This window comes from Python bivittatus, unplaced genomic scaffold (genome assembly GCF_059951505.1).
Source record: "Python bivittatus isolate LINGU-HERP-01145 unplaced genomic scaffold, Pbiv_v1 ctg000200_np1212, whole genome shotgun sequence".
NCBI lineage: Eukaryota > Metazoa > Chordata > Lepidosauria > Squamata > Pythonidae > Python > Python bivittatus.
Window position 1 is genome coordinate 5,526,995 of NW_028277040.1, and position 26,246 is coordinate 5,553,240.

At 40.5% G+C, this 26,246-nt stretch overlaps 1 protein-coding gene across 7 annotated transcripts in view; it reads right to left on the minus strand.

Moving 5' to 3' along the window:
• Nucleotides 1-26,246, minus strand: part of PARD3B (par-3 family cell polarity regulator beta) — a 560,921-nt gene that overhangs the window by 18,424 nt on the left and 516,251 nt on the right. For 4 of the 7 annotated variants that reach the window (XM_088135639.1, XM_088135645.1, XM_088135638.1 and 1 more), the window contains one exon: nucleotides 20,304-26,238. The exons of 2 other annotated variants lie outside the window; for them this stretch is intronic. In XM_088135639.1, the coding sequence (XP_087991765.1) occupies nucleotides 25,878-26,238 (361 nt within the window). In that variant the 3' untranslated portion in view covers nucleotides 20,304-25,877. Of the gene's footprint in view, nucleotides 1-16,289; nucleotides 16,318-20,303; nucleotides 26,239-26,246 lie in introns of those variants that run through there. One more of the 7 variants, XM_088135644.1, reaches the window with a different exon arrangement.

The following is a 26,246-nucleotide window of genomic DNA, read 5'->3' on the forward strand; positions in this document are numbered from 1 at the left end:
ACTAATCAATTTTACTTCAGAGGCATATGCCCCTGGCTGGGTGAAACAATTCCAATGGATATTTTAATTCCATTCATTCTAGCTCTTTGTGCACCAGTATCAGAGTAAACTTTCAAGACATCTGCTTGGAAGAGACACGGTAGCAATATAGGATAAACTGCACCTGGAATTCCACTGTATTTATTTTAAATGGCATTGCTAGTTGCTTCTTGGCACTCTGCTTTGTAACACACCTCAGCTCATTCCATCTGTACCACAGCCTGAAAATGAAATTCAAGAATGTTTTCTGTACCACATGTAAATGGAAGCCAAGGTTTTAGCACCATGTGGATTTCATTATAAAAAAAAAGGGGGGGGGAAGAAGGGGAATAAAGCCAGCTGTGTAGAAATCAACAGCATCCAACCTAAAAAATAAATAAATAAAGTACATGCTTGTGTAGCTCAATAAAGGAGGAATAACTGATTTGAAAAATAGCTGTTTTCTTTATTCCACGGAAATACTGTTTTTCAAGAAATGGCTTTAGGATTTACAGGTGTTAAGGTCTAGTTGCACATCTACCAACCATAGGGATAGGTATAGACAGGAAGATAATGGGGATATTTGATAAGATCTTTCTGAGCTGATGAGAGCACTTCTGTCAGAGATCTGGATTTGGAGACTATGGTGTGTTGGTGCCTACCAGAAGTGCCAGCAAAGGAACATTAAAATCCCAGTGGCACAGAAATTAGAGTGTGAAGAGATACTAGATCAGTTGTTCAAGATACAAGTCGTCCTACTACATTTCTAACGTCAATCCTAACTGGATGCCAGACAAGTTGAGCCTCATCTTGACTCCACAACAGAGAGTTTCTCAGGCAAAACGAGAAAGAAGTGCTGGTAATCAGTTTAGGCTGGGAATGAGGAAAGGCTGATTTTCTGCACCTGGTTCTGCATCATTACTAGGCACAACTGGGGTTTGCTCATTGGAGTCCTTTTGTGCTGTCCCAAAGGGAACCAAGGACACACTATTACAGGCCACAGCACAAGAACCTCACATCAAGGTTTCTTGATGGCAAGAACAATCCACCTTTCTGGTTCCACCTGGCCTATGTACAAGGCAGGGAAGTGGCCCATGGGCCAGAACTTGGTGTCTATCGCAGGCTCCTTCTCTTCCTCTGGAAAAAGCTAGAAGGCCTGCCCAGGACACTTCACTCTGATTTCCATCATTACATACCATTTCAGATGCCAATAAAGGTGTCAGCAGCAGCCATGCATTTTCAGATCAAGAAAGCACCATCTACTGTAGAAAGCTCCATCTAATTTTAAACCCTTCTGAAATTTAGTGTCTGTATTTCCAAGTAGTAGTGTGTGGAATATATCCATAATAGTATGTGGGCAAAGAACTTTTCCATCTGGTGCACTGGACATTGACTTGCAGAATTCCCAGCCAGCCTGACCTTTGGCTGTCTCACTTCTCTAATTAGCCTTCTGTTGACCCAGGATGCACAGTTATAACCACTGTTTAGACTCTCTCTCTTCTATACTACACCAGAGTCTCTGCCTGAAGCTTGGCCAGTTAAGAAGTTAAGGACTGATTCTTGGAGGTTTATGATTCACAAATAAATGGCTCGTGTAGGTGTGCAATCTAGTTCAGCTCCCCCAACCTCATGCCCTGTTAGGACTGCAGTTGCCAGCATTCCCAGCAGTGTGGTCAAAATGTGGGAGTTCTGCAAGTTGTAATCCCAATAGGTTTGGAAACCATCCCATTGGAAAACACACAGGGGGGCGCTGTTTAGATAAGGCACAGGTTTAGGAATAAGAAAGCATCTGGTCAATCTTTTGTGACAAATTCTTGCAAGTGATAGTTTGCAAATTAGGGTTTTCCAGATTTTGGCTGCAAAAATCTGGGTGACGCCTAGATGACAACAAAGGTATCTTTGCTACCAACTAATGGTCACCCAGATTTTTGCAACCCAGATCTGACGGCCATACTGCAAATCACTTTCTTCTTCCCAACCAAATGATTGGCTTTTTTATAAAGACCCCTAACTTATTTTTCCTCTGCCCACAAAAAAAAAAAAAAAAATTACAAACAAACAGGAAATGAAACTCAGATTTTTCAAAGCAATTTTAAAAAATCAAAAGTGTAAACAGAAATATGCAGACAAGGTAGAACATATTATGGATAAACACAAGGTTGCTTTAGCCCTTATTTTTCTTATGTGATAAGTTGGGGTACTGTATATTTGGAGAGGAGAACTGGAGACAAAAGCATTTGCCTCCTAATCATTGATTATCCTCCGTAAATGGTATTTTACTTCTTAAATAGTAAAACCAGCACTAAATAGGGTGTGGCTTGGAGGCCGGGTAGCAGGTAGGCAGTCTTAAATTGTCAAACATGAATGGATTTCTGCCATCCCAGGTAAGAGGTAATTTCAACTGTCTTCCTGTTATTTCATGAATTCCAGCGATGAACAACAAAATGTTTGTAATGCGTTAAGAATTTGGCGCAGGTTTGTAACAGCACTTGCTACTATACAAGCCACCGTACTCACGTCTGTTTTCCTCACCTCTGTGGTTTGTGGCCAGGATTAACCACGATAGAACAGGGTCCCCCGTGAACCAACCGATGGGCGGAGGGACACCTCCAGATGGCAGGAGGGGCACAGCGGCGCGAGGGGGCTCCCGGGGCTCTTCGTTTGCGGGCAGGGAAACGTTCGCAGACTCAGCACGCGGGAGGGAGATCCCCACCGGCGCTATGGTGGCTGCGGCCCTTGCGTGCCCGGGCCGCTGGGTGTCTCCAGGAGGTTATGGCCATAAAGCGGGCGCTGAGACAGGGCTGCCCCGGAGTTTGTGTTCAGGGAGCCAGAGATAGAAAAGCGTCAGAAACAGGAAGAGCAATTTGCGACGGGCAGAGATTAGAGGGCGGCCGCCGGGTGCTAGCCTGCCGCCAGCCAGGGATTAGCGGGAAAGCCACTTGCGGCTGTGAAGAGTTCCCAGGGAAGGTCTGTCGCCCTTTCGTTGCGAACTCCTGTGGTCAGCGGACAGAAATACTGACCCCCCCCCCTTGCGCGACCACAGTTCGGGTGCGACGTTTCTTCTGCCCTTCCCACTTCACCCAGCTGCCCCCGCTCGGTTCAGGGGAACCGGCGTCCACCCGCCCGCGCCTCAGCATTAGGTCGGCTTCAGAAAGGCCGCTTTCGCCGGTCATTAAATAGACAAATGCACGTATTGTGGTGGAAATGTCGGCCTCTTTAGAAGCCCCGGGAGCTCCCGGCTTTGTCTTGTATTCCCGCTGAATGGCACTCCCCTCCCCGCCTCCCCCTCCGCCCGCAGTACATGAAAGGATCTTCAGAGTGGAAAGATAAGGGGCGAAGAGGTTTATGCATGGTCGTGCTAAGGTCACGAGACTGTTTTTCTTTCCCTTCCCAACCTGTTTTTGATCAGCCCAAAGAGGTTGCTTTGCTTTGTTCAGCGTTGACTTAGCCTGAAAGTGGCTGGAGAAGTCGGCTGAAAAGGCAGAGAAATTGCAGCTTGGTTGTTGGGTTTGCACAACAGACGACTGTAAACTGGTCAGTTACATTTTAGCCTAGCGGGCTTCGTTTATGGCTTAGTGCGTTGTGTGAACTAAGGCAGTTGGGCTAATTCAGTAGGCTAGTACACTGGGTATATTTAAAATCCCAGGCTTCATCTATCGGGGCTTCTGGTTCCATATTCAAATGAAAACAAAAGTGAAAGTGACTTCAAATGTGTTGGGACCCGTGGCCAGGAGGATGCAGAGCACTGCCGGGTGATCAGCTGGCAAAGAGAGGGATAGTTTGGTGTGGTAGACCAGGCAGGATAACCGCAAGTTGATCTTTACCTGAAGGTAGAACAGAAAAGGCACAGTCCAGCCAGCGGGGTTATAAGACCAGAGGAAATCTCATTGGTCCTTCATGTCACATGATTCCTCTGAGTGTAATGGTAGCAGTTCCCGTCTCCAGCCCTTTGCTATGGTGGAATCTAACTAGTCACACTAGAATGCAGCCAGTAGCTTCTCCCCTACTGTGAGATGTGAAAAGTGACATTTGAGTCCTTAAAACAACCTTCCACAGTCTGGCTTCCTCGAGATGTCTTGGGACTTGGAGATCCCATCATCTTTGTAGCTTCTTATCAAAGGTCTCAGTGTTTTGGAATCATTCATGGGGTTATTTGAGAAACATTCCATTTCCATTAATGAAAAATTGCAAGCAGCTTTGGTTCCTTAGGGAGTAATGACACTCCTAATATTAGCAGCAAATTGAAAACCTTCTCTACTGAGCAAGGCATATATTTTTGAAGAGAAGATAAAAATTATGTATTCAGCACTTTCTTATATTTTTTATGTGTCCCTATAAATGAACAGTACAAAATGATTGGTCATGAGAGAGGAGGAGTGCCCAACCATTAAATAAATACATTTTACAAAGATAATACAGAAAATTCACAAAGTACTACATTGAGGAAATAGCATTCATTGTCTTTAGCATTGTTTTTGTTTGAGTGGGCTTGATGGCTATGTTCCTCAAGAAAAATCATTCCAAATAAAATTATGCATAAGTGCATTTTGCAATATGGTGCTAGAATTAATGCTCAAAAATAACTGGCCCTGGTCTGCAGGCAATTATGATAAAGGTACATTCTGCAAAGCTACCATCATTTTAATGGGAGAAAGTGGCAGAATCATGATTTCTGTTGGCAAAACTGTATTTCCTTTGGATTTTTTTACTTGTACAGAGCCAAAGATATATTAGAGCCAAGTGCAGTCTGTTCCCCCATTTCTTTTTGTGAATAGTTTGAAAATACCTTTTCCCCAGTTAAATATATATCTTGTTAAGCAACAAAAAGTCCACATGACCCACTAATGCAGCATACTTTGAATATACAAGCCAAATATTTCTCCTCTGGACTCAGATTTGTTTTGCTTCCAGTTAATGTTATCTGCTGCCATGTGGCCTTGTACCCTGAATTTCATGTTCCTAGTGACATTGTAAAGTCTTCTAATATGCACAAGCCTAAAAATTTGTAACACTATATCCTGTTAGAGAAAGAAATATCCTGGCAAAAACAGCACCAGCCTGGATTCATTTTCATCTTGAACTTTTCCTGTGTTTATAGGCCTACAATCTAATGTTTATATTCTGGAAGAGCTGGACAACATGAAATTGCTCCACTTGAGAAAGCTGGCTGCAGGAATTTTCACTGTAGAAATGCTCCACCCAGGTTACCATCAAAGCTTTTTCAAGCACGGACAAAAATCTATTTAAAACAACAAAAGTTGTTGGATAATAGTTTCAAAGTTTCCAGTGCAATAAATTATGAATTAAGACTTGCACATTCTTGGGTTAACATGCTCAGATGCAAGGGCTGAATAAAAAATGGTGCGTTCACCTCCATTAGCATAAATAGGGATACTTTTATAAATGAAACAGGAAAATAATCCTTGGAATGAGCACTTTTGTTATGTGTATTTACTTCTCCACATACGCTACACATTTCTAACAAAGATAGACAAGTTTCTTAAAGCCATTACAAAAGAACTCCATGCTTCGTCTCTTCAACTATATCCTGACAATCCTTTCTACCTTGTACTGATGCTTAGTTTCTGGTTCATAATGATGAGCCTATGTTTCACCCACTGTCACTATTCTATGAAGGAATTCCTCACTTTCATTCTTGTAGCATGACAATAGTTTCTGGCAAATTTCAACTCTTGAAGCTTTTTATCATCATGTGCAGAATACGTCTTGCACAAAACTTCTGACATTGAAGAACTTCAATAATATGACCTGTACATGCCTGTGAAATGCCAAGATTGACAGCAGTTTCCTTTGAGTGATTCACCAATTGCTCTTTTATCAGTTCATCAGCCTTTCTCATGTGAAAGGTGCTTTAGTTGCTGTCACAGGTCATTCAGTTTGTTCTTGTTCACACTCAGCTCTTTCTGGTTCACTTTCTTTACATTTTTTTTAGCCTAGCAGTGCACAGTACTCATGTCAACACAGTCATCACCATAAACAATCTGTATTCAGGATGAGTTTCAACTGGAGGAACTCCTCCAGCAGTCAAAACTTTGATCACAACACTATGCTTAAAGTACACAGATGAGTACTCACTGCAGGCTCCTATTTAATGAACATCAGCACAACTTTTTCTCACAGCAACATCCTGTCAACTGAAAGAACAGATGCTGCAGAACACATCAGAGCTTCTAGTGCATCAGTAACTGCCCTCAACTGATGGCTGATAACATTGGAGGCATTACTTTTCTTTCAGGCCTCATACATATACATGGAGACACACACACACACACACACAGAGCAAATTCATTCCTTAGCCTTTGAAGAGATTTGGGGGACATTCAGCACTAGCATGGATGTTAGAACTCCCTATATTTTAAGCATGGAATATGAAAAAAAATGAGAGAAGGAAAAAATAAGATTTTGAGAGGGGAACCATTAAAAAAACACCTAGAAAGATGAAAACAAAGAGTACCTCCTTCAGTATTGAAAATATGTATAACAAACAATAAGTGGAGAAAATCTGTTGTCTTTAATGACACATCCTTTAAATTTGGTGCCTGAACTAGATAGCACTATCTTAATTAATGACAGAATGAGCATTCAAATGAACCCACTTTATGGAGACAGAGAAATAGAGAACTGGGTCTTGGCAACAAAATTTCCACATCTACCTGAATTAATATAAATATCTACAGAGAACCTCCTGTGAAAATCTACTTGTCTGCTTCATATTGTTTAATTAAAATGTAATTATTACCAATATGGGACAATGTTGTTTTATAACCTTTGATAGGTTTTTCTTCAGCTTTCCCCAACTTGACACCCTCCAGATGTATTGGATTACACTAACTATCCTCTCCATCCAGTCTGAAGTATATTGTAGAGGTTCATAGATTTCCTGGATATGTCAAGGACATAATGAGGAAGTCTGAGAGCTTGCTGGTGATGGTATAGTGATGTAGAAGTCTACAACCTCAGTAACATATCAACCTCAGTAACATAACAAGCTTTTCTTCCAGTCAAATCCTCAAGGTCCATGATCTTGCCATCTAAACTGAGAATGGCATAGGCCAAGAAACACATTTAAATCTATACATTTGCTCTTCATATATGCTTGGGCTTGAATAATTGTAAGTACTCTAAGAATAGATCTTACTACTGCATAATCTCATACTTCGTTCTGTTCAGTAGAGGTACAATTATGACTGTGTTTAGGAATTCTTGAATAATTATTTTGAACTAGACAGATGAGACAAATTATCTTCCCGTAATTGTCACCATTCCATTCACATACATATAGCTGCTATTTACATTTTAAAACAACTGCACTTTAAACACAGTATGTACTGTATGTATGTATTCATCCATCTAGTCATTTATTCTATTTTCATAGCGCTGAATCAGTACAGAGTCATGGCAGTTTAAAAAACTGTCAACAACTTGCCAGTGCCATCATGGCATAAATAACAGTGCTCTATCGTTCAGTACACTATGGGAAAATGAAGAGCATATGTGTGTGTGTGTGTAAGGAACATGTAAGAGTAGATGCATGCATTGTCCTGTGCAAAGAAAGTTCATTCTCCTCCCCAGTGTTTGGAACTCAAACAGCCAAACTCTCTCATCCAATACATTCTCAGCTGCAATCCGGGATGCAGTTAAGAGCTGCTCTCCTTGCTGTTGCAGACTTAAGTAGGAAAAGCCAAATCTCAAAAAGTTGAAAATGAGGAGAGAGATGTGGGTATGCCAAAAGGTCAGAAGAAGGAACACAGCTGGAGTCATATAATCTTTCTCCTTACAATAACATTTTGGGTGGTTAGAAGACTCACCATAGGTTCTGCTGAGCCTACAACTGGACTCAGTTTACTTACTAGCAAATACTATCAAGTTTGTTGTCACATTTTAGACACATGTTTGCAGCTCAGAGCTACTTTGACTTGTTCTAGGCTACTGGCAGGGTTTGATAGCCACTTTTGGCAGTTTAATGCTCGCTGCCGCCATTTTCAAGACCTCTGAAATATACATGGGGCTTATCGCAATGAATTTAAGACAGCAGATGGGGGTTGTCTCAAATCACACCCATTCCCATCCCTGCCTTTGATGTATTTGGTCTGCTGAGGTCTTCTAGAGATAGCAGTTGCCTCCCAGTAAGTTTCATGACTGTGCTAGGCTTTGCACCTGAATGTCCCCACTTCCCCATTGATTTATTCAGCAGTCTTTATCTGGGCCCTTGATAATCTTTCACTGCTTAAGTCCATTAAAAGTGGTCACAGATAAAAGCTATGTAACATGGGCTGTGTACTAGTAATGTGTTTATAATCTGCCAATGAGAACGTGTCCCTCCCTCACACCAAAACTCTGAGCTAGAATAAAATCCAGAGATAAAGGGAAAGTTGCTGATGGAAATGATTTCATTGTCCTGGGTTTTACATCTCTGTGGCCACTTGTGTTGGGCCTGGGAATGAAGCCTAACGCTTTACGATATCGGTTTCATTTTATTCCAGTGGATGGTGGGGGAATTGTTAGGGAAAGGTTAACCATATGCCGTTTTTTAATTAGGAATTAGTAACTGAGGACCATGCATAGATTCCATCTGGGTTTTGCCAACATATCATTTTCAGGTGTGTTGAACTACACCTCCCCTAATTCCTTGTCAGCAGGGCCTGAATTATGGGAGCAGTTAGCTAAAAGGCATCTGAAGGGCAGTAGGTAGGAGAGGCTGGTCTGCAGCCCTTCGTCTCCTATCTGTCCCAGCCAGACCAAAACAGCTCTGAGACGGAGCTGTAAATCCAGGTGTAACAAATTGCAATATTATGAACAACCCCACTGCAGTATAATAAGTTCAAAGCACTCCAAAGGTCAGAAGCACTTGTATTACTATTGCTGCCATCAGTATGAAGATCCATTTTTATGTTTAGGCTCCAGTGTTTTTCTGTCTGGATGAGTTCAGTTTATTTCACAAATCCATATTGTTGAACTTTAGAAATTAAGCTGGCTCCTGTTGTTAAAATCCCATGGAGATCTCTGCCACTGAATTATTCAAATTTATTATCAATGTTAGGCTCCCTGTATCCAGTGACAATCCACTACCAAATGCAGAATATAGGTTTCTAGATCTTGTGGGGGTGCAGTGATGGTTACTTCTCAGTGTTTGGATATGAGTTTACAGTGTCGTTTTTTTTTCTCCCCTTCAACTAGATTTCATCAGATTTTTCAGTTGTGGTTTTTATATCCAGATCATAACTAAAATGGCATACTGTATATACATGGAGTTACTGGGAGTCAAGCAGCATATAAATTTAATACGTTATTGTTGTTATTGTTGTTTTATTAAGCCAGCTACATCCCGATGCAATGCAAGGTAAGTTCTCCTCTCCCATTTCTATCAGAAATCCCAGCAGGCAGCATTTTTGCAGAGCAGCCTAGACCATTGTTTCTTTTATGTGATGTGATGGTGAGGAATTTCCCTCAACAAGTAGATGATGGTGCTCTGGGTGGATTGCAAAGGTACCAGTGTTACCAAAATAGATCTTACAGCAGGCCATAATCCAGGCAAATTACACCACTTTCTCACTTAGTCATATAGAAGAACTTGTACTTCCCTGCTAAATAGGACACACTGGTAGCTGTGGTTCTCGCTTGCTTCTCGCCCTACTCCAGCTTGAATAAACCAAGAATTTGGACTCAAAGTGACAAATATGCAGTGAGAACCTTAAAAAACAAAGAAAGGCACATCTTCGAGCTTCTGTTTATAGCAAATGCTACATTTTCTCAAGTTGCTGCTCTATGGCAGAGGAAGCTCTAATTTCATAGAATTTCTGATTGGGTTATTACCTGACGTAGGTGAGGTTTAGTAAGAATACCAAGTCGTCCTTCTCATAAACAAGTCCAAGAAGTTTGCCAAGAAGAAAAAAAACCTGAAAAGGTTTCACTGCAACTTTACTTTTTTCCACACCTTCTAATGAATTTTCATGGCAGTGTTCATCTCAATGCTGTATTTCATAAGAGAAAATTAAAAACTGCCTTGAAACCTGGATGACAATGCCGCTAACATCTTGCAGTGGCTGGCATTATCCTTTGAGAGCCTTTCAGCTTCATTTCTATGCCCCATTGTTTTCCCTTACAAAAACATATTTTAAATATGAAATATTGAATGTTCATTGCTTCTTGATATCGGGTTTTAGTCATTGTATGCTGGAGGCAAAGGGCATGGTTTTATATATAGAATCCACACCAAATGTCTGATTTTGTAATTTTATTTGACTGCACAGATGCCTTAAGAAATGTACTTCCTTTCAGATACAGAATTTCTTTGGGGAGTATGAGTAGCAACTTTCCTTCAAGACTGCCAGGTCCCTAGAAACTCTGAAAAAAGGGGCAAAGCTTCGGACCTTAACTTGGTGGGAGCAGTTGCAAAAAGTCTCTCTTCACTGTATTAATGCCGTCTTCCTAGAGCGGTGTTTCTCAACCTTAGCAGCTCTAAGATGAGTGGACTTCAACTCTCAGAATTCCCCAGCCAGCCATTAGGTCAAATGAAGTAATGGCCTCAGGCAGAAATGCTGGGTGGCAAAAGGAAAGTGTTGCAGAAGGACAGGGTGCCGTGCAACCTGCCTGTATCCCTTAGCTATCCCATTCTTAGTAGATGACACTAGTTTATAATCTATAGTGATGAACAGTTCAGTTTGCCAATCCAACTAGCCTTTGTACCCAGAATGAAGTTGGTTTGCCTTAGACATCAACATCTCCTGGATACAGTAGGCAGCCTGGTATATTCCAGATGTTTTGGATTGCAGTTTCTTTCTGTGTGTTCAGTAGTCAGGAAGTGATGGCAGTTGTAGGCCTGAAAATCCAGAAGGCATCAAGTTGCTTGCCTGAAAACTTCACATTGTGTCAGTCCAATACCAGCTTCAAGTTTGAGAGGGTTGATGAAGAGCACGTGCATGCAAAGTGTCCCTGCAGTTCTACGTCTGTCTCAGGGCTTCCCAGACTGTGAGTGGCAATTCTTTGGGAGGCTATTAGCAAAGTGGAGGGGAGTCACAACATTCCCCATTGTTTGAACAAATTGGCAGCTGCTGGCAGAGTGGGAGGGTCAACATGAAGTGTGGTGTGGCAGGCTGTCCAGCATGGGAGGAACTGTGCTCCAGGCTCCAGAACCTGGTCCTGCACAGCCTGAATGAGCCTGTCTCCCTTATTCCATCTTCCACCTATGGAAGCCACAGTGTCTTTCTAGTTGCCCAGACAGAAGTGTCACCTATTCATATGGTTCATCTCTCCTGCTGCAGCTGTGCTGGTCTGGCAAGAGGGAAGGAGGGCACAAGGAGTGCTTGTAAGAGACATGGGCTGCTGTGTCCAGCTCATCCAGGAGTCCAGGTCCAGCACTAGGTTCCCTGAAGAAGGAGAGAAGGCCTACCTCAGGGAACTTCCTTCTCCCCCTTCCCCTCTGCCCAGCACACCCATCTAATAAAATAAGCCACAATCCTCTCAGTTCTTTGCTTCCTAAGAAAATGGGCAGGTGGGCCATAGCCAGACTTAACTAGGTGCAGTGGGAGAAGGGGGATGGTAACTTCAGCTCTACCCATGCAATATCAACCTGTCAGCCTTACCAGGTAGACCAGACAGGAAACATGACCAGATGAGCTAATTCTACTTTATTGTAAGGCTACATTAATAGAATGTTGCAAGTCTGAAAGTACAATTCTCGCTGGTATGAAGGAGGAACTCTTAGCTTAATTCATAGGGGGGTTGCACACCTTCATATATCATTTTAGGAGATCATAGCACCACAAAGCTTGAAACACCCTGGTTTATGGTTATGAACTGCAGATCTCATTTTCCACAGTGCCACAAAGTAATGCCCGTTGGATATTCTAGGACTCTGGGAAACAAAAATGCCCCGTCAGTGCTGCTAGTATGTCAGTATTGATGGGCTGTGGTGTCTATTGTCACCATGGATGTGTCCCCACAATTTCTCAACAGGGCAAGGAGCAAACAGAAGATCAAGGGCAGAAACTCTGAAATTCAACCAGCATAATTCCAAACTCCAAGCAGAAGTCAGTGGCTATTTTCTAAAGTGTTTAGAAATAACTCCTAATGGCATCCACATTAAGGTACACATGATAGGAAAAAATCATACACAAACACACCCACAGGCACACATTATATGGAATATCCTTACATGAAATAAGGCCAAGCTTCCAAATCAATCCTCAGAAAAAATAAGGTTGCATTTTTTCCATTATATATTCTTTTATTGTATTATTATAAATCACAAGTAGGACATTATATTATTTGGGTACAGTGGTATTTGAGTGGAGATTATTAACACTCCAATATTTAGATAACTTAAACCTTTGAAGATAAAGAGAAAAAGAAAGTTTATGTCACTGTTGACTATGATTTCTAAAATGTTAATGTTGATAAGCATGAGGTCGCTTAAATTTTACATCTAAAGCTGGAGATGGCATTGATAAACAACTGCAAAATACATTAAATTATTTATTATATAATAAAGGTTTCTATCTTAAGCTTATTACTTAATATGAAGGTCTCCACTCTACTGTTACTTACTGTTGTTTATGCATATTAAACATAAAAATAAGAAGAGCAGCAAAGTTAAAAAGGTGTTTGGTTTCTAACTTGTGCCTCTACCAATGTGCCGTGTTCATAAGTGTTTAGGCCCCCTTAGAAACCACACTGTGTTTACATTTGCCATGCTGCGTAATACAGTATATTGTATATAGGTTTTTAAACAGTAACTCTTCCAAGCTGTTTTTCAACACCTTTCCTGCCTGTTCATGAAGGGCAAGCTAAAGTCGGGAGCCATTTATGAAGTTTAATTTTATAGCATTAACTAACACATGGGGAAAATAAGCAGGGCCGTATAAGCATGTTTGTGTCACTAGCTGCTATGTTTCCTGGAGACTTTGGTCTCATTTGTTCATGTGATGACAGTCATGCCAAAAAATCCATTAACATGCCCCAGAGTGCCATGTTCACTTTTTGGGGCAGGTCCAAAAAAGGTCCACTTTTGGGGGCTTTTCCTTGTGAAGGAGCCATGAGTGACTGCATCCCCATTTGGTCATCCAGACAAGCTACCTGAGGGGATGACTTGTCTGTAGGAACCCAGAATATATGGAAGCTCCATTGATGCGATTTCTGCCCTCCTATTTTGGAGAAAAAGCTGTAGCTGAAACTCGGCAGGAGGGCTCACAGGGAGATTCCAGAGCATATAGTATGTCTTCTGTTTGCAGGCAGGGAGGAGAAAACTCCATCACTACCTGAATTTAACTCTGTGTTGCATGTCCTCTTTGGGAGACTAGACTTCTTAACAAAGAGTTGCTTACCCAGAGACTTCTACTGGTCCAGAAGATGGTACCAGTTTTGCTTTGTTTTTTAACCGTGCCTCCTTAGAAGAGTCAGGATATGCACTGGCTTCCATTGTGATTATAAGCCCAATTTGAAGTGCTTTATTGATGACAACCTGTCAGGTTCAGCCCAAAGAACTCCAAGAGACAATGCAAATACAGTTCTGTTGCGTTTATTAGCTTCAACCTCAGGACAGAAAATCTCACCAGACTGAACCCTACTTCCCAAGCCAGCCAGCCACAACACCGTGAATTCCTTAGGGAGGTGCCAGCCTCATCTTCTTGAACTTCCCACGCTCCTGTTGGGGGATAAGAACACGCTTATCTCCCTGAGCCTGGCCTTCATAAGTCCATTCCATCACACAACCACTGTAAAACTATACATTCCTGAAGGGTTGTCTTTGCCTGTTAAAGTTTATACACCTTGTAGGAGGCCCTGCTGGAGGTCCCCAGAAATAGATTGGCTTGGACCAAGGAGAGAGCCCTTTCCATGGGAAACTTCCCTTTTAGGGCATTTCAGAAATCAGTCTTAAAACCTTCCTTTTTCAGACCACTTTGTTTTGTTGGATTGTTGACGTTTTGCTACTGCTTTAATACTGGAATGCAATTACATTTATTGCTTACACATGTTTTTGTATTTTTCATTTTCATTTCCTTGAGCTCTGTGGGAGGTACTAGTGTATAAACGTTTTGGTGTAACTAAATATAATATAAATGCTTAGAAATAGATCATATTATCCTGCTCTTATATGTGGTCATTTAAGAGTTAGTACGGAGAGTGCCTGTTGTAAAAAATGCCAGTGTATAAATGTCATAAATATTGCATTTTGTATAGCCTTTCTTTCCCGCACTTGCTATTTTGTGTGTGTGTGTGTGTGTGTGTGTGTGTGTCTTCTTTCAAAAGAGGTGATATTCTTGAATCTCCTGGATTTCATTCAGTAGATGCATGAACCATGCAGTGAAATGTTTGGATCAGCTCAGCCAATGGCACATCATAAAAATAAATGTAAATTTATTTCTGTTTCCTACAAACTCTATACAGTCTTACTATTGCTCAACGGTTAATGCTTTGAATTTTATAAAGCTTCTCTTTGGATTCTGCCCTTTTCTGCTTAAGACTGTCTTCTTCCCTAGAAGTTTGAGCTGCAAAATGATGCACCATGTATTTTTTTAAAAAATTCTATGGCAGGCTTGTATTCTCAATAAAGGCAGCACAAGAATGAGAGAAGGAAAAAGAGAGTCAATAAAGAAAGCCAGAAGGACATCCCGTACAAGGAGACTGCAGGGAGGAAGGAATGTCGATAGAGAACAGGAAAAATGTAGTAATCTCAGATGGAACTCAAAGATTGATACCTCAGTCAGTTACCATCAATGGTCTGGAAGAGACATATGGCGCAAGAGAAGAGAAATATAGAAGAGTGCACTCCTACAAAAGTATGTCTAGGAAGCTTGAAGGTGAAGATAAGAACAAACAGGAAGCCAGGTGAAAATCTTAGTGTTGGGTAGGATCCCAGACTGTGAGATGTTTAAAGAGAAGCATTTCTTCCAGCATGTGGAAGATTTTAATTTTAAGTTTATTGGAGTCAGCATTGTTTGGAGTTGGTCAGCCTAGAAATGTGGTGAATGAATGAATAAACAACCAAACAAGTATGGTATCTTTGTCAACTTGGCAAATATACAAACAGAGCAATGGAAGAGGCATTCCATAGAAGGCCTCTCAGGGACTACATTCTAAGCTATGCCTGCAGTTTTCAGCTCATTTTAGATACAAAGCCTGAGCCCAAGGAGGGGGGCAGTGTCAAAAAGGCAGGGTCAACTGGGCAATCCTAGTGCAGCCCCTTTGTGTGGGCATCTTAAAAAGTGGCAAGGATTCTGTCACCCAGTCACACCCACCATTTTGATTTCATTGACTCTGCCAGTGGATGCCTTCCAATGGAGATCTCCAAACCCTACCAAAAGATATTCTTCGTCTTTTCATTTTTAATAGACTTTTTGTATAAGGCAAAAACAAAAATAAAACATCTAGAACAAAATAAATGCAGAAAGAGTGGTGGGATGACCCAGAACAGTACTCTTAAAACATCATGAATGAATGAAATTTCACAATGAAAGCCTCACCCTCAGTCTGGGTCAAACCTGTGATCTTCAGAGTGATATTTTGGGACAAAACTCCAAGCTTTGCTTGGCAAGTCTCTCAACACAGCACCCTCCACATTTTGAAGGGGGTGAAAAAATGCAGATGCCCATCTGAAGGAGGAGTTCATGGCCCAGAGTTTCAAACAGAAAACTATACTACAACTAGTAGCATTTCTTCAGCATTCAGATTGGAATTTTCCCCCATCTGGCATGGAGGTCTAGCTACTGTACATGGGACCTCCTGCATGCAAAGTGTGCGCTCCAAGTAAATTGAGAGCTCTCCTAAACAAATACTGCTATACTTTTTTACAGCTACAGTGCAGTGCACTTTTGCTCTACATTTTAAATTCCATGAACTATTGTGCTATAAGAGAGCCACTTTGGTGTAGTGGTTAAGACATCAGGCTAGAAACCGGGAACCCATGAGTTCTAGTCCCACCTTGGGCACAAAGCCAGCTGGGTGACCTTGGGCCAGTCCTTCTCTCTCAGCCCTAAGAAGGAGGTAAGGGCAAAATATTTCTGAAATCTTGCCAAGAAAACTGCAGGGACTTGTCCAGACTTAAAGACATCATACACACACACACACACACACACACACACACACACACACGCGGTATAGGATAGACAAGGATACAACCTTGAAGGACCACCTTGGGAGTCAAGATGGTGTAGAAGAATCTCTCTGCCAGCAACGAGTGGTTGAAGCCATCTGCCCTAATTGCCTGGACTATATTTGTTACCAAAATGTTTTCGATGCATTGCACTGAGGGTTTTGCATTTGTGTGCTTAGCTCTTCCTCCTGTAAGGCAAAAGGATTCTTTAAAATAAAATAGAAATCTGCAAGGGTAAAAGGTCTGCCAAAGAAACCTGTTGGAGCTGTGAATAATCAATGTTATTATATTATTGCACAATAAATCCCTCTTTTTCCCTCTCCAATTTCTGATTGCTCTTTAAAAGTACTTGAGATTTCTAGCTCTCATGAGATCAGCTACTACTGATGAAACATTAACCAGTCAGTCAAAGGACACTTCTAGATGATGAGGCCTTTCATCCTCAAGCCAACTCCAAGACAGCCTACTTAGTGTTTCATGAGACATATTCTCATAACAGAACCTCCACAGGAGAGAGACTGAGGCAGACTGAAACCAGATTGAGTTGATCTAAAAGGGAAATGGCATTTGCCATCAGAAAATGGAAGAAAACCTGTGTGAACAAAGTGCCTAAAGTGCCTAAAAAGTGCCTCATCCTGTGAACAGCGATGAGCAAAATATGTGTGTGTGTGTTGTATGTATTAACTGGTTATAGGAGGACATTGTGTTCAGATAGAAGACAGAGGTATGCCAGTCAAGTCAGAATGTATTTGAACCATCAGTTTAATTTGTATTGTTGAATTGAATTGTTTGAAATCATCCCTTTGAATCGCCTAATTGATTTGGTGGAGATTTCTGAATTAGATCATCAAATTAAGTTGATAGATTCAGAAAGTCAGTTGGGGGGGGAAGCATTTGTGTGGACGTGCAAAAAGACATGACTCCTCAGTTCGATTCAGGAGCATCCAGTGTGATAACTGGGAAAGTGGATTTGAATCAAATCTTCAAACCATCCTAGTAGATGATTGTACAGCTAGCTAGTATGTGACTGTTCAGCATGTCAGGCTATACTCTTCACACCATGAGTGTTTTCACCTACGGCAACTTTTTCTGTTCCCTCCTTCCATTTAACTTTCAGGCCCCTGTCCAGGATACCAGCGTTGGTTTTGAACTACTGAAGTGAGGTGGGAGCAGGTTGTCCATCATCAAAGGAATCTCAGTTCCCCTGTTGGGCCAAGGCTTGCCCACATACTGCTTGAGGGGAAGACAGCTCAGTGTCAGCCCACGTCAATGGAGCTCTGGATGCAGAGATGAGGTGCAGATACATCCTGGCCTCCTTCATTCTTCCGTTTGATGCCATGGCACAGAGGCTGTTTTCAGATCTTTGTGTCGAACAAAAGTCCATGGAGCTATTCCTTTCATGTTTCTGCCTCAGCCTAAAATAGCTGGTTCTTCATTCAACATCCTCTTTAGATGGCATGCATATCTTAATATCCATGCTGAGATGGCCTCAAAACCTAGTTCCAGTAGGGTGAAACATATATGGAGCCTTGTTTCTTGGAAATAATGAAAAAGGCTTGAAAGTACTTCCATAATACATTGCACACAATCATGACTATACATAGTATAACATCTTATTATACTTTATAATCTTTTGTATGTCATAGTAGAGTAAATCAGAAGTTCTTGCTTCTACCTTAGATATTTCTTTTCTCAATAGAAAAACTAAACATAAAACTCTTTCGCTAGTTCTCTTTTCCTCCCCCCATCACCCCACATTTTCCATTTTCTTTCCCTAAGTGAGTTGATACGATTTTAAGTTATCCATTGGCTGATTATTTTACTTCATACACGCTAGAGCATGTGTTCAACATATATCTATATCTGAAATCTCAGGCAATGTGTATTACATATTTTCAGTTAACTTTTAATGAGAAATCTGACTAACCAGAATGTACGTATGTACATATCTATGTGAATTATGGCCTTAATTCAGTTAATTTTTGCATAAAGATTGTATTCTATACATTGTGGATACATTATGAACCCAGTGTGATATTGCTGTATAGGTGGAGAAATGTAATCCTGCACTCTGGGATAAAAACCAAACATTTGTAAGAATAAAATGTGGGTTTTATTCTTTCATTCAGGAAGTCCGGATAGACATGTGGCCTCACCATTTTCCAGTATGAATATGTAAGCAGGAATATGTCTTCTTGTCCTTATATGCACTTTCCAACACACCTGTAACCTTTTTACTATGTATAGGTAGCAGACAGTTGAAGTCCAGTGTTTTTGCCTTTTCTCAATTTTAATTTCTTCATGAAATTCCCTTCTTTATTTAAAAATATTTTCTGCTTTCTTTCGTGTTAAATGGAAATCTTGATTTAAAAGTTTCTGATACTGACACTGATAAAAATGTAAAGTTTAGGCTGTGTGTTATTAGAAAATGATAAGACATTCTTTGTGAAAGAAAATATTGTTACATTTATCAACTTCTAGATTTCACCAAAATTCAAACACTTGTCTTTTTCCCTGCCCCTTCTTCGTGTCTGATGTTCAGTGGAATAAACATTAAAGCTCTGGTTATATGTGAGGAGTCAGCTTTGATGGTGTAGGAATGCCTATAATTAGTCAAGTTTAAGCTTCAGCAGTCATCAAAGTCTGTTTAGGGTATTGCTTCAACAAACATGCAATACTTATCTTCTGGTTTACTAGTCCAGTCTAATGTTGCATTTGCACAACCTTCTGGTATAGCTTTAAGCCGGGAATATGTACTCCCTGATCTCCTAATAGTTTCTACTAGAACCCAATGTATGCAGCTGTGCCATCTTAGATGGTGCTCTTTCAAGAATTCTATCATTTGGAATAAAAAAAACTGGTGGCAGAAGACCATTCTAGATTGTACAACTCTATTCCATCAACCAATGGATGGAAGACAAGATATCTGATTTTGAATGATTTGTTCTATATCCTGATAGAACAATCTAGTGAACATCTACTTGTTCATTGTCTATGGAATCTTGGGGTCAGATGTGGCGGGGTGGGTGGGGAGAAAGGCTGCATATTATATTTTAACGGAAGAGTTGAATTCCACTATACGTTCTTCCAGGCCTCAAAATACAAATAAGGGCCAAGAGTTCAATCAACAGTTTTGTCTCTAAAATATATTCTGTTCACTTCCTACCAATTGCAGCCTATACTCATTTCATTTCATTTCATTTCACTTCAAACCATGGATTTGTATATACAGTAGATGTGACAGAAAAAAACCCTTTCCTCTGCAAGCCATCTAAACTTACTTCTCAACTCCTTTCTAGGGTGGTAGAGTGATAAAGATTTTGGACTACAACCATTAGCAGGAAGAAGGAAACTAAAATATTCTACTTACAGAGATTAAGTTAGAAAAGTAACATTCTCTGCAGAACTCCTAGTCAAAATTCCCATTTACACAGATTTGTGTTTATTATGTGCTAAAATTAACTGAATCTGTCCTGTCAAATGTCAAACTCTGAAAATTGCTTTGAGATTTCTTTTCATGGGAAGTAGTATACAAATATTTTAAATAAAAAAATAGGTCTGTCTGTCTTGGATTTTCTTAAATCCAGAAATATGTCTCAAAGAATACAGTCGCACTCTTTGAGAGGCTGGAAAACATTCTCATGATCCAATTCTGAGACTTTGCCATCAGTTCCTTTTATATAGTAAAGAAATAATTATTTTAAGTCACAGTGCATCAAGCTTTTTACTAGTTGCTACACAGGAATCTATTTTCTTTTACTTTTTTTTTTTAATGCACTGTTTACAGTAAAAATGGGCCTGTGCCTGGTAAAAGGGATCAGTGGAGCAGATGGGAAACTTCAGTCTCTTCAGGTGATTTTACCACTAAAAATGTGCACTTAGCCTTTGTTGCCATTTGCTACAGTTCTTTTAAACATTAAGTGTCAGAAAAGGAGTTCTAAGAATCAAGCTTAGGGGACCAGATGTAGCCTGCAAACCTACATGAGAAAGAAGCCCACCAGTTGCACAGCTGCCTGCATCATCTGCCAGGTTTCTCTTTAACAGACTTCTGTTGTGGTTTGACCATGGCTGAATAAGAAAGGATTTTAAAAAATCACAAAAGGCATTTGTTCTCAAAGCTTTTATTTTAATGCAAAATAAAACTGTCCAAAATCTATATGGTATTCAATATCTATATGAATATATATATATATATATATATATATATATATATATATAAACAAAGCAAAACAGCTCAAACTTAATTTTGTTACACTCAATTAGTGATTTCAAATTTCTTCTCCCCCCATAATTTCCCCAAACTTTTAACAATTCAGCGCACACAAATATAGATTTGTTCTTTTAAAAAAAAAAAAAAAACTATAAAAGGAAGGTCACTCAATGTGCAAACCAGAGCAATTCCCATTATAGTTCAACCCCTGATGCCTGTGGAATTGCACCAGAAATAACCTGAAGTGGATGGCTTGTATGCTGAGGGTCAAAACAAGCAGCATTCAAGTGCACGGTAATCTACTCAGGTTTTCTAAACAAGGGCCTGATCTGGGAAGGCATGGGATCCCATAAGGAAGGTGGAGTTACAGAACATTTTTTTCCTAGAAGAAATACGTGAAAGAGGCAGGAATTGTTTCCACTCTGTGTATAACTGGGCCGGATATGAAGTTGTTTCTGGCTGTGGACTTTAGCTGGGATAAACAATTTGGGAAGGGGACTTTCCCAAAGCTTTTATATTGCTCAGAGAGCCACTTTTTCATTTGGGTGATCAGAGCAAGTTCCTCTTTTGGAAATCTTCTGGTAGTCAAATTAAATATTTAATTACACGTCCAATTCAGGCTTTTTAAAAATGTTAGCAATAATTTGATTGACAGTATGGTGATATTTCTAGTGACTTTAGAGGAGTCTGACCAATCATCTGTGCCTAAGTTAAGCTTGCCCAACATCCAGGCCTGGATGTCCAACTGTTAGCAGCCCTTCATCTGTACCATGTGATTATCAATTGAAGGGTTCCCCCTTGGGTGTACCAACTGTTCAGACCACATTTGTTTGTGCAATCATACTTCAGCCAGCCTTTAAAAAAGTACATCATTGGTGCTTAGCATCTGCAGCACATTCCTTAGCCTTTTTGGGGTTAAGCTGGAAGTGGCTCAAAGCAGATACAGTGTGAGTAGGTGCAGGTTAAAACTACCACAATACATGCCCGAGGACTAGTAATTTTTCTTGGCAGAAGGCATAGAAAATGAGTGAAGGCATCTGCATAGGATCTGGGACCTGCTTTCCTGCTTTATTAGACAATTTCTCCTGCATCCTCCTCCTCCTTTTCCAGAAAAGGGAGACTGAAACAAGGGTGTAGCAGAAGGTATCAGTTGGTCTTGTGCCTAAAAAGACAACTGCATTCCTATTGTGAATGTCTTCACAGTTTGTCTGGAAAACTGACAGGCATTCAGAGGAGCACCTCCAAAACATCCAGAAACCATCACAAAGCCACTTAGTAGATGGTTCCTGCTGGACTGGTACATTTTTACAGCAAATGAATGCAAAGTATATCAGAATATAAATAGATCTTTCCAGGTCCATAATATGCCCAAACATATGGCCGCACGGGGAAAAAGAGCAGCTATTTTCTTAACGGCTGATGTCAATTTTTATTTTGTTTTTGCAAGTGGTATATTGTCATCTATCAGCTATAGCACCTTGTGATGTATGTGTGTGCTACACATTTGTCTGCAATATGGTGCTGAGATAGTTTGCATTATGTTCTTTCAGAGAAGCAACCTTTCTCTGACATGCATACCTCTTGAAATTAATTAACACATCCGGCTGCTTTTCCCCAGTCAGAATCCTGGCCTTCTGGATTCAGGAGGATGGCATGTAATTCTTTTGCACTTTTCCTCACACTAAGCCCAAGAATTTTCATTTTCCTTGCACCTACACAAAACACCTCTATAGTGTTGTGCTGCATCTATTAGTTTGTAGCAGGGAATCAGTTGCCTTACTGAGCTAAAAGAGAGGTACTGTTTAATAAACCACTGGTTAAGAGCATGGAAAATCTACTTCTGACCTGCCTGCCTTGTTCTACCAAACTGGGCCACTGCAGTCAATGGGAGTTTTCAAATGGGAGTTTCAGGTTGCCTGGGAGCAATTGAGCACCAGCCTCAAAAGCCATAAATAACCTAGGCAGGCTCTTTCCATCCAGTTTGGATTTATCCTTCCTTTGCTCCTGAAATGCTGTCAGCTATCTCTGCAAAGGAGAATGTAATGGCCCAGGAAAGGTTTAGTGGCATTGATTTATAAGGTAGGAGTTTATCTTTCAAGGCTATTGTTAATTGTGATTAGGCTCAAGAAAGCCACCGTCATCAACATTTGGTTTTACCAACAAAGGAGCCCTATGCATTATAAGTTACAGTCCTTAAAATAAAAGCAAAGTGCATTAAAACGTTTTAGTTTCACTTCTGATTGCTTTTCTGCACCTAACTGCATCCTTGCCAAATCTTCATTTGTGTCTTTTTTTTTTTAGCAGAAATTGAAGGCTATAGACTTGGATCAGAAGCACAGGCCCAATCCTTGAGGAAGGAGGAGAATCTGTTTCAACTTTGGAATGCCCGCTCTAAAATCTAGATTTTTTTTAATACTCCTACTCAAATAGATGTCCACATCTGTTCTGCCCAAAACAATTAAGGAAAGCATAAACTGAATTCAGGGCAGGGAACTTTCCCACAGATTAAATCAGACAACCAACATCAGTTCTGGATTAATAAGAAGGCAGGTTTTGCTGAGGCCTCTTTAAAACCAAGGAGATTATGAAATTGAAGCATTGGCAGTTCAGATTAGAGAAGAGCTGAGTTTGGATGTGTTCCATAGTTGCACATAAGCTATAAATATCCTAAATGCCTGAAACGATTCACAAAGGTGAAAAGTGGAAAACATATTTTTTATGTATATAGTATGCTACATACATCAAGGAAATCCAACCATTATGGGATGACAGATTAGCCAGAAAAATAAAGTCTGGTATAAAAAGAGCTTGTATGTGCATATATGTGCAAAATCACTATATACTGGTGTTCACAATATGCCATTCTTTCCTTCCTCCCTGTAGTAATTCAACTCACTGTGGATATTCAACAAAACGTGAAAATGTTGGCTTAACAAAAGGTAAGCAGGTCATCAATTTCAGATGTGATTATATGGAGGTGGTGGAGAGAATAAGCTGTTTGCTTAAAATGGCATGAACAAGATTTGTTCATTTATATAAATAGATTTTTCCAGGGAAAGATCAATGTAGTCTTGCAATTCCTTGCAATTAATTCTTGATTAATCATTCGGGGCCGACTGAAATTAAATTCATCCGCTGGAAACAGATATTGGCCTTTGCATGGCCAAAAAAGTCTGCATTTTAGGGGAAAAATCCCACACACAGGTGCATGCACATACACACACAAACATGCCAGGTAGAAAGGAAATCACTTCTTGGTGACATTCCCCTGTTAAAATGAACATACTTGACATTTCTCATCACTGGAGACTTCCCACGTAGCCCCATGTAGGTTAAAGAATAAGTGTCCAGAGCACAGTTCTGGAAAAAGGCTATGACCTTCAGCCTTGATTCAAAATGCATTAGAGTACCTCATATGTTCTGAATATGAATGCCTAAGAAATCAGGGCTGCATTCACACCAACCCACTGACTCTTTCAGGGGCACTAGAGAAATGGTCTCTCTGAAATACAGCAACACAAATCTGTGTACATAATGAATTCTCTACATGCCAGGTCTCTTGAGGGGACTTGGCAGAATGAAGCCATTTCAGAAAGGCTAAATGATAAATGGCTCTGCCTGCTTGATGACCCCTCTGAGCAATATATAATAATTATAAGATGACCTCTATAATGAATCTTGTTAATTTGCTGGATACCAAAAGAAAACCCAAGGATTTTTCAATTCTTTTCTGTGGCCAGGCCCAAGGTCTTTCACTTGGAAGGAAAAGGGCTGTAACATAGACTTAAAATGACTCCCCAGTCAGAGTGTAGAATTAAAAAAAAACATGCTGAAACTATTAGAGACTTTTTAGAGATGCTATTAGAGACTGAAGCAAGCCTCAGAAGTTTCATTAGTCGAGTGGCAAATCACAAAAATCATGAAAACTTAAACTACCTTTGCATTTCACAGAAATGTGCAAAGTTTGTCATTTCCCTTCTGCAGTATTCTTTTTTCTAGATGGATTCATCACAGCTACACTATGATTCAGGGCATCCAGGGGGGAAAGGTCAAAAACATCAAGATGGCAACTTTGATTGTGTGATTGTGGCTGCCATCTTGATTTTTTGACACCTGCCCCCTTTCTCCCATCCCAGATACTCCTGCCATGATTCCATCTAAGTAGAACCCACACTACGGTCAATCTCTTGGTAACTATAGTATTATTATTTCTTTTTCTTCCTTGTTTAACCTAGAATCCTCCACTGCCCCTGAAGTCCCAAGCACTGAAATGCTTGGCATTTAACCAGCTTTTCCTTTCTAGGATTAGCAGACTTTTCACGGCTGACGTAAACAAATTAACAAACAACAGCCTAATAGATACCCAAGTGCTCAAAAACATTGTCAACAACTTTTTTCTGATAGGGCCCAGGAAAGGTTGGTGGTCTACCAAAATGAGTTCCTAAAACATGATATTCTATAGCCATCTTGCAGCCTTTTTGATTTGGAGTTGTAAATGGGGAAGCCAGTGCTAGTAAAATATCAACAGAGCACAAATTGATAATTCCATCCTGGTGCACAATTATTAACTATATAGCAGGCAGTTCTGGTGTTACCAATGAAGAATCAGCCCTCTCCAGACACATAGACACCCACACACATTTATATACTGCCGTACAAATGAACCAAATCTTCTAATCATCATGAAATCAGAGGTAGGAAACTACACACTGAGCCCTTTTGTATTTCCTTCCAGAACTCTTACAATGCAATACTGTATGGTGTTCTATGAACTCCTTAGGCATCTTTTAAATTTGTCCATCTGCTCTTGTTATTAGAAAACAGAAGGAGAAAATCGGCATCAGAATTGAAGCATCCTTACAAGCAGCTGAAAAGAATATTCATGAAGGACTCAGAGATGAGAGAGAATGCACAATTACCAAGATGAGGACAATAACAAGTTACAGGTCGCACTTTGAAAGGAACACATCTCAGTGACACTGCAGAATCTCCCAATTCTTCAGTTCAGAGAAGTCTTAGTAAAGTAGGACCTGCTATACTAACTGCACCCTCAGCGGCATGAATTACATACCTTTTCTGAAATCATTTCCCCACCCCGGTGACCATTTGGGTGTCTTTTTTATGCCTGTGTAATTGCAAATAGCCCTGAGTGGCACTTTTGGCGTGCGTAGAAATACTGCTGAGTCTTCATCTACCATCATGTATGTGTAAGCATTTTTTAAAAAAAACTCTTTACTCTTCAATACTTAGAGGTCATGTACCACTTGTATGAGTTTGCAATATAGCTGAGTACATATCCTGGTCATAGATCGGCCAGCATTAAAGAGCACTTCCCCCGGAGTGACTTATAGCATCTTCATAGCATCACCCAGCCATTGGTGAAGAAATAAAAGCCTGTCCTTATTACTGGTATGTTGGCAAAACAATGGGTAGATGACTCTAGAAGATGCTATAGGCTGAGAGTGCAGAAATGACTTCAGTGGGACTAACTGTAAGATGATGTCAACCATAAAATATCAACAAGAGTTCAGCTTTCAATTATACAGCTGCAGTCACAGGGTCCTTCTGCCTTGGATCTTGGTACCTGCATTGGTACTGATCAGGAGTGCTTTGACGGTGTCCTATTCTGCCCATTTCATTATAAGGTGGAGCTCTGTGGCCTTGTGGTGGGGATGGTGGTACATCTTGGCGAAGAGGTCCTTTGTGCTGGATTACTGGCTGTGGTGGAAAATACTGAGAATACCATAACTCTGTTGCTCTTGGGCCATCTGGTGGATGAAGGTAGCTCCCTTTGGAGGGGTGAACTGCAGGTTGGCTTGGAGGACAATAAGGAAGATCTCTTTCTTTGTGTGGTATCCGTAGCCCTGCTAAATATTCCATTGGTTCTACAGATCCATGCCTGGGAAG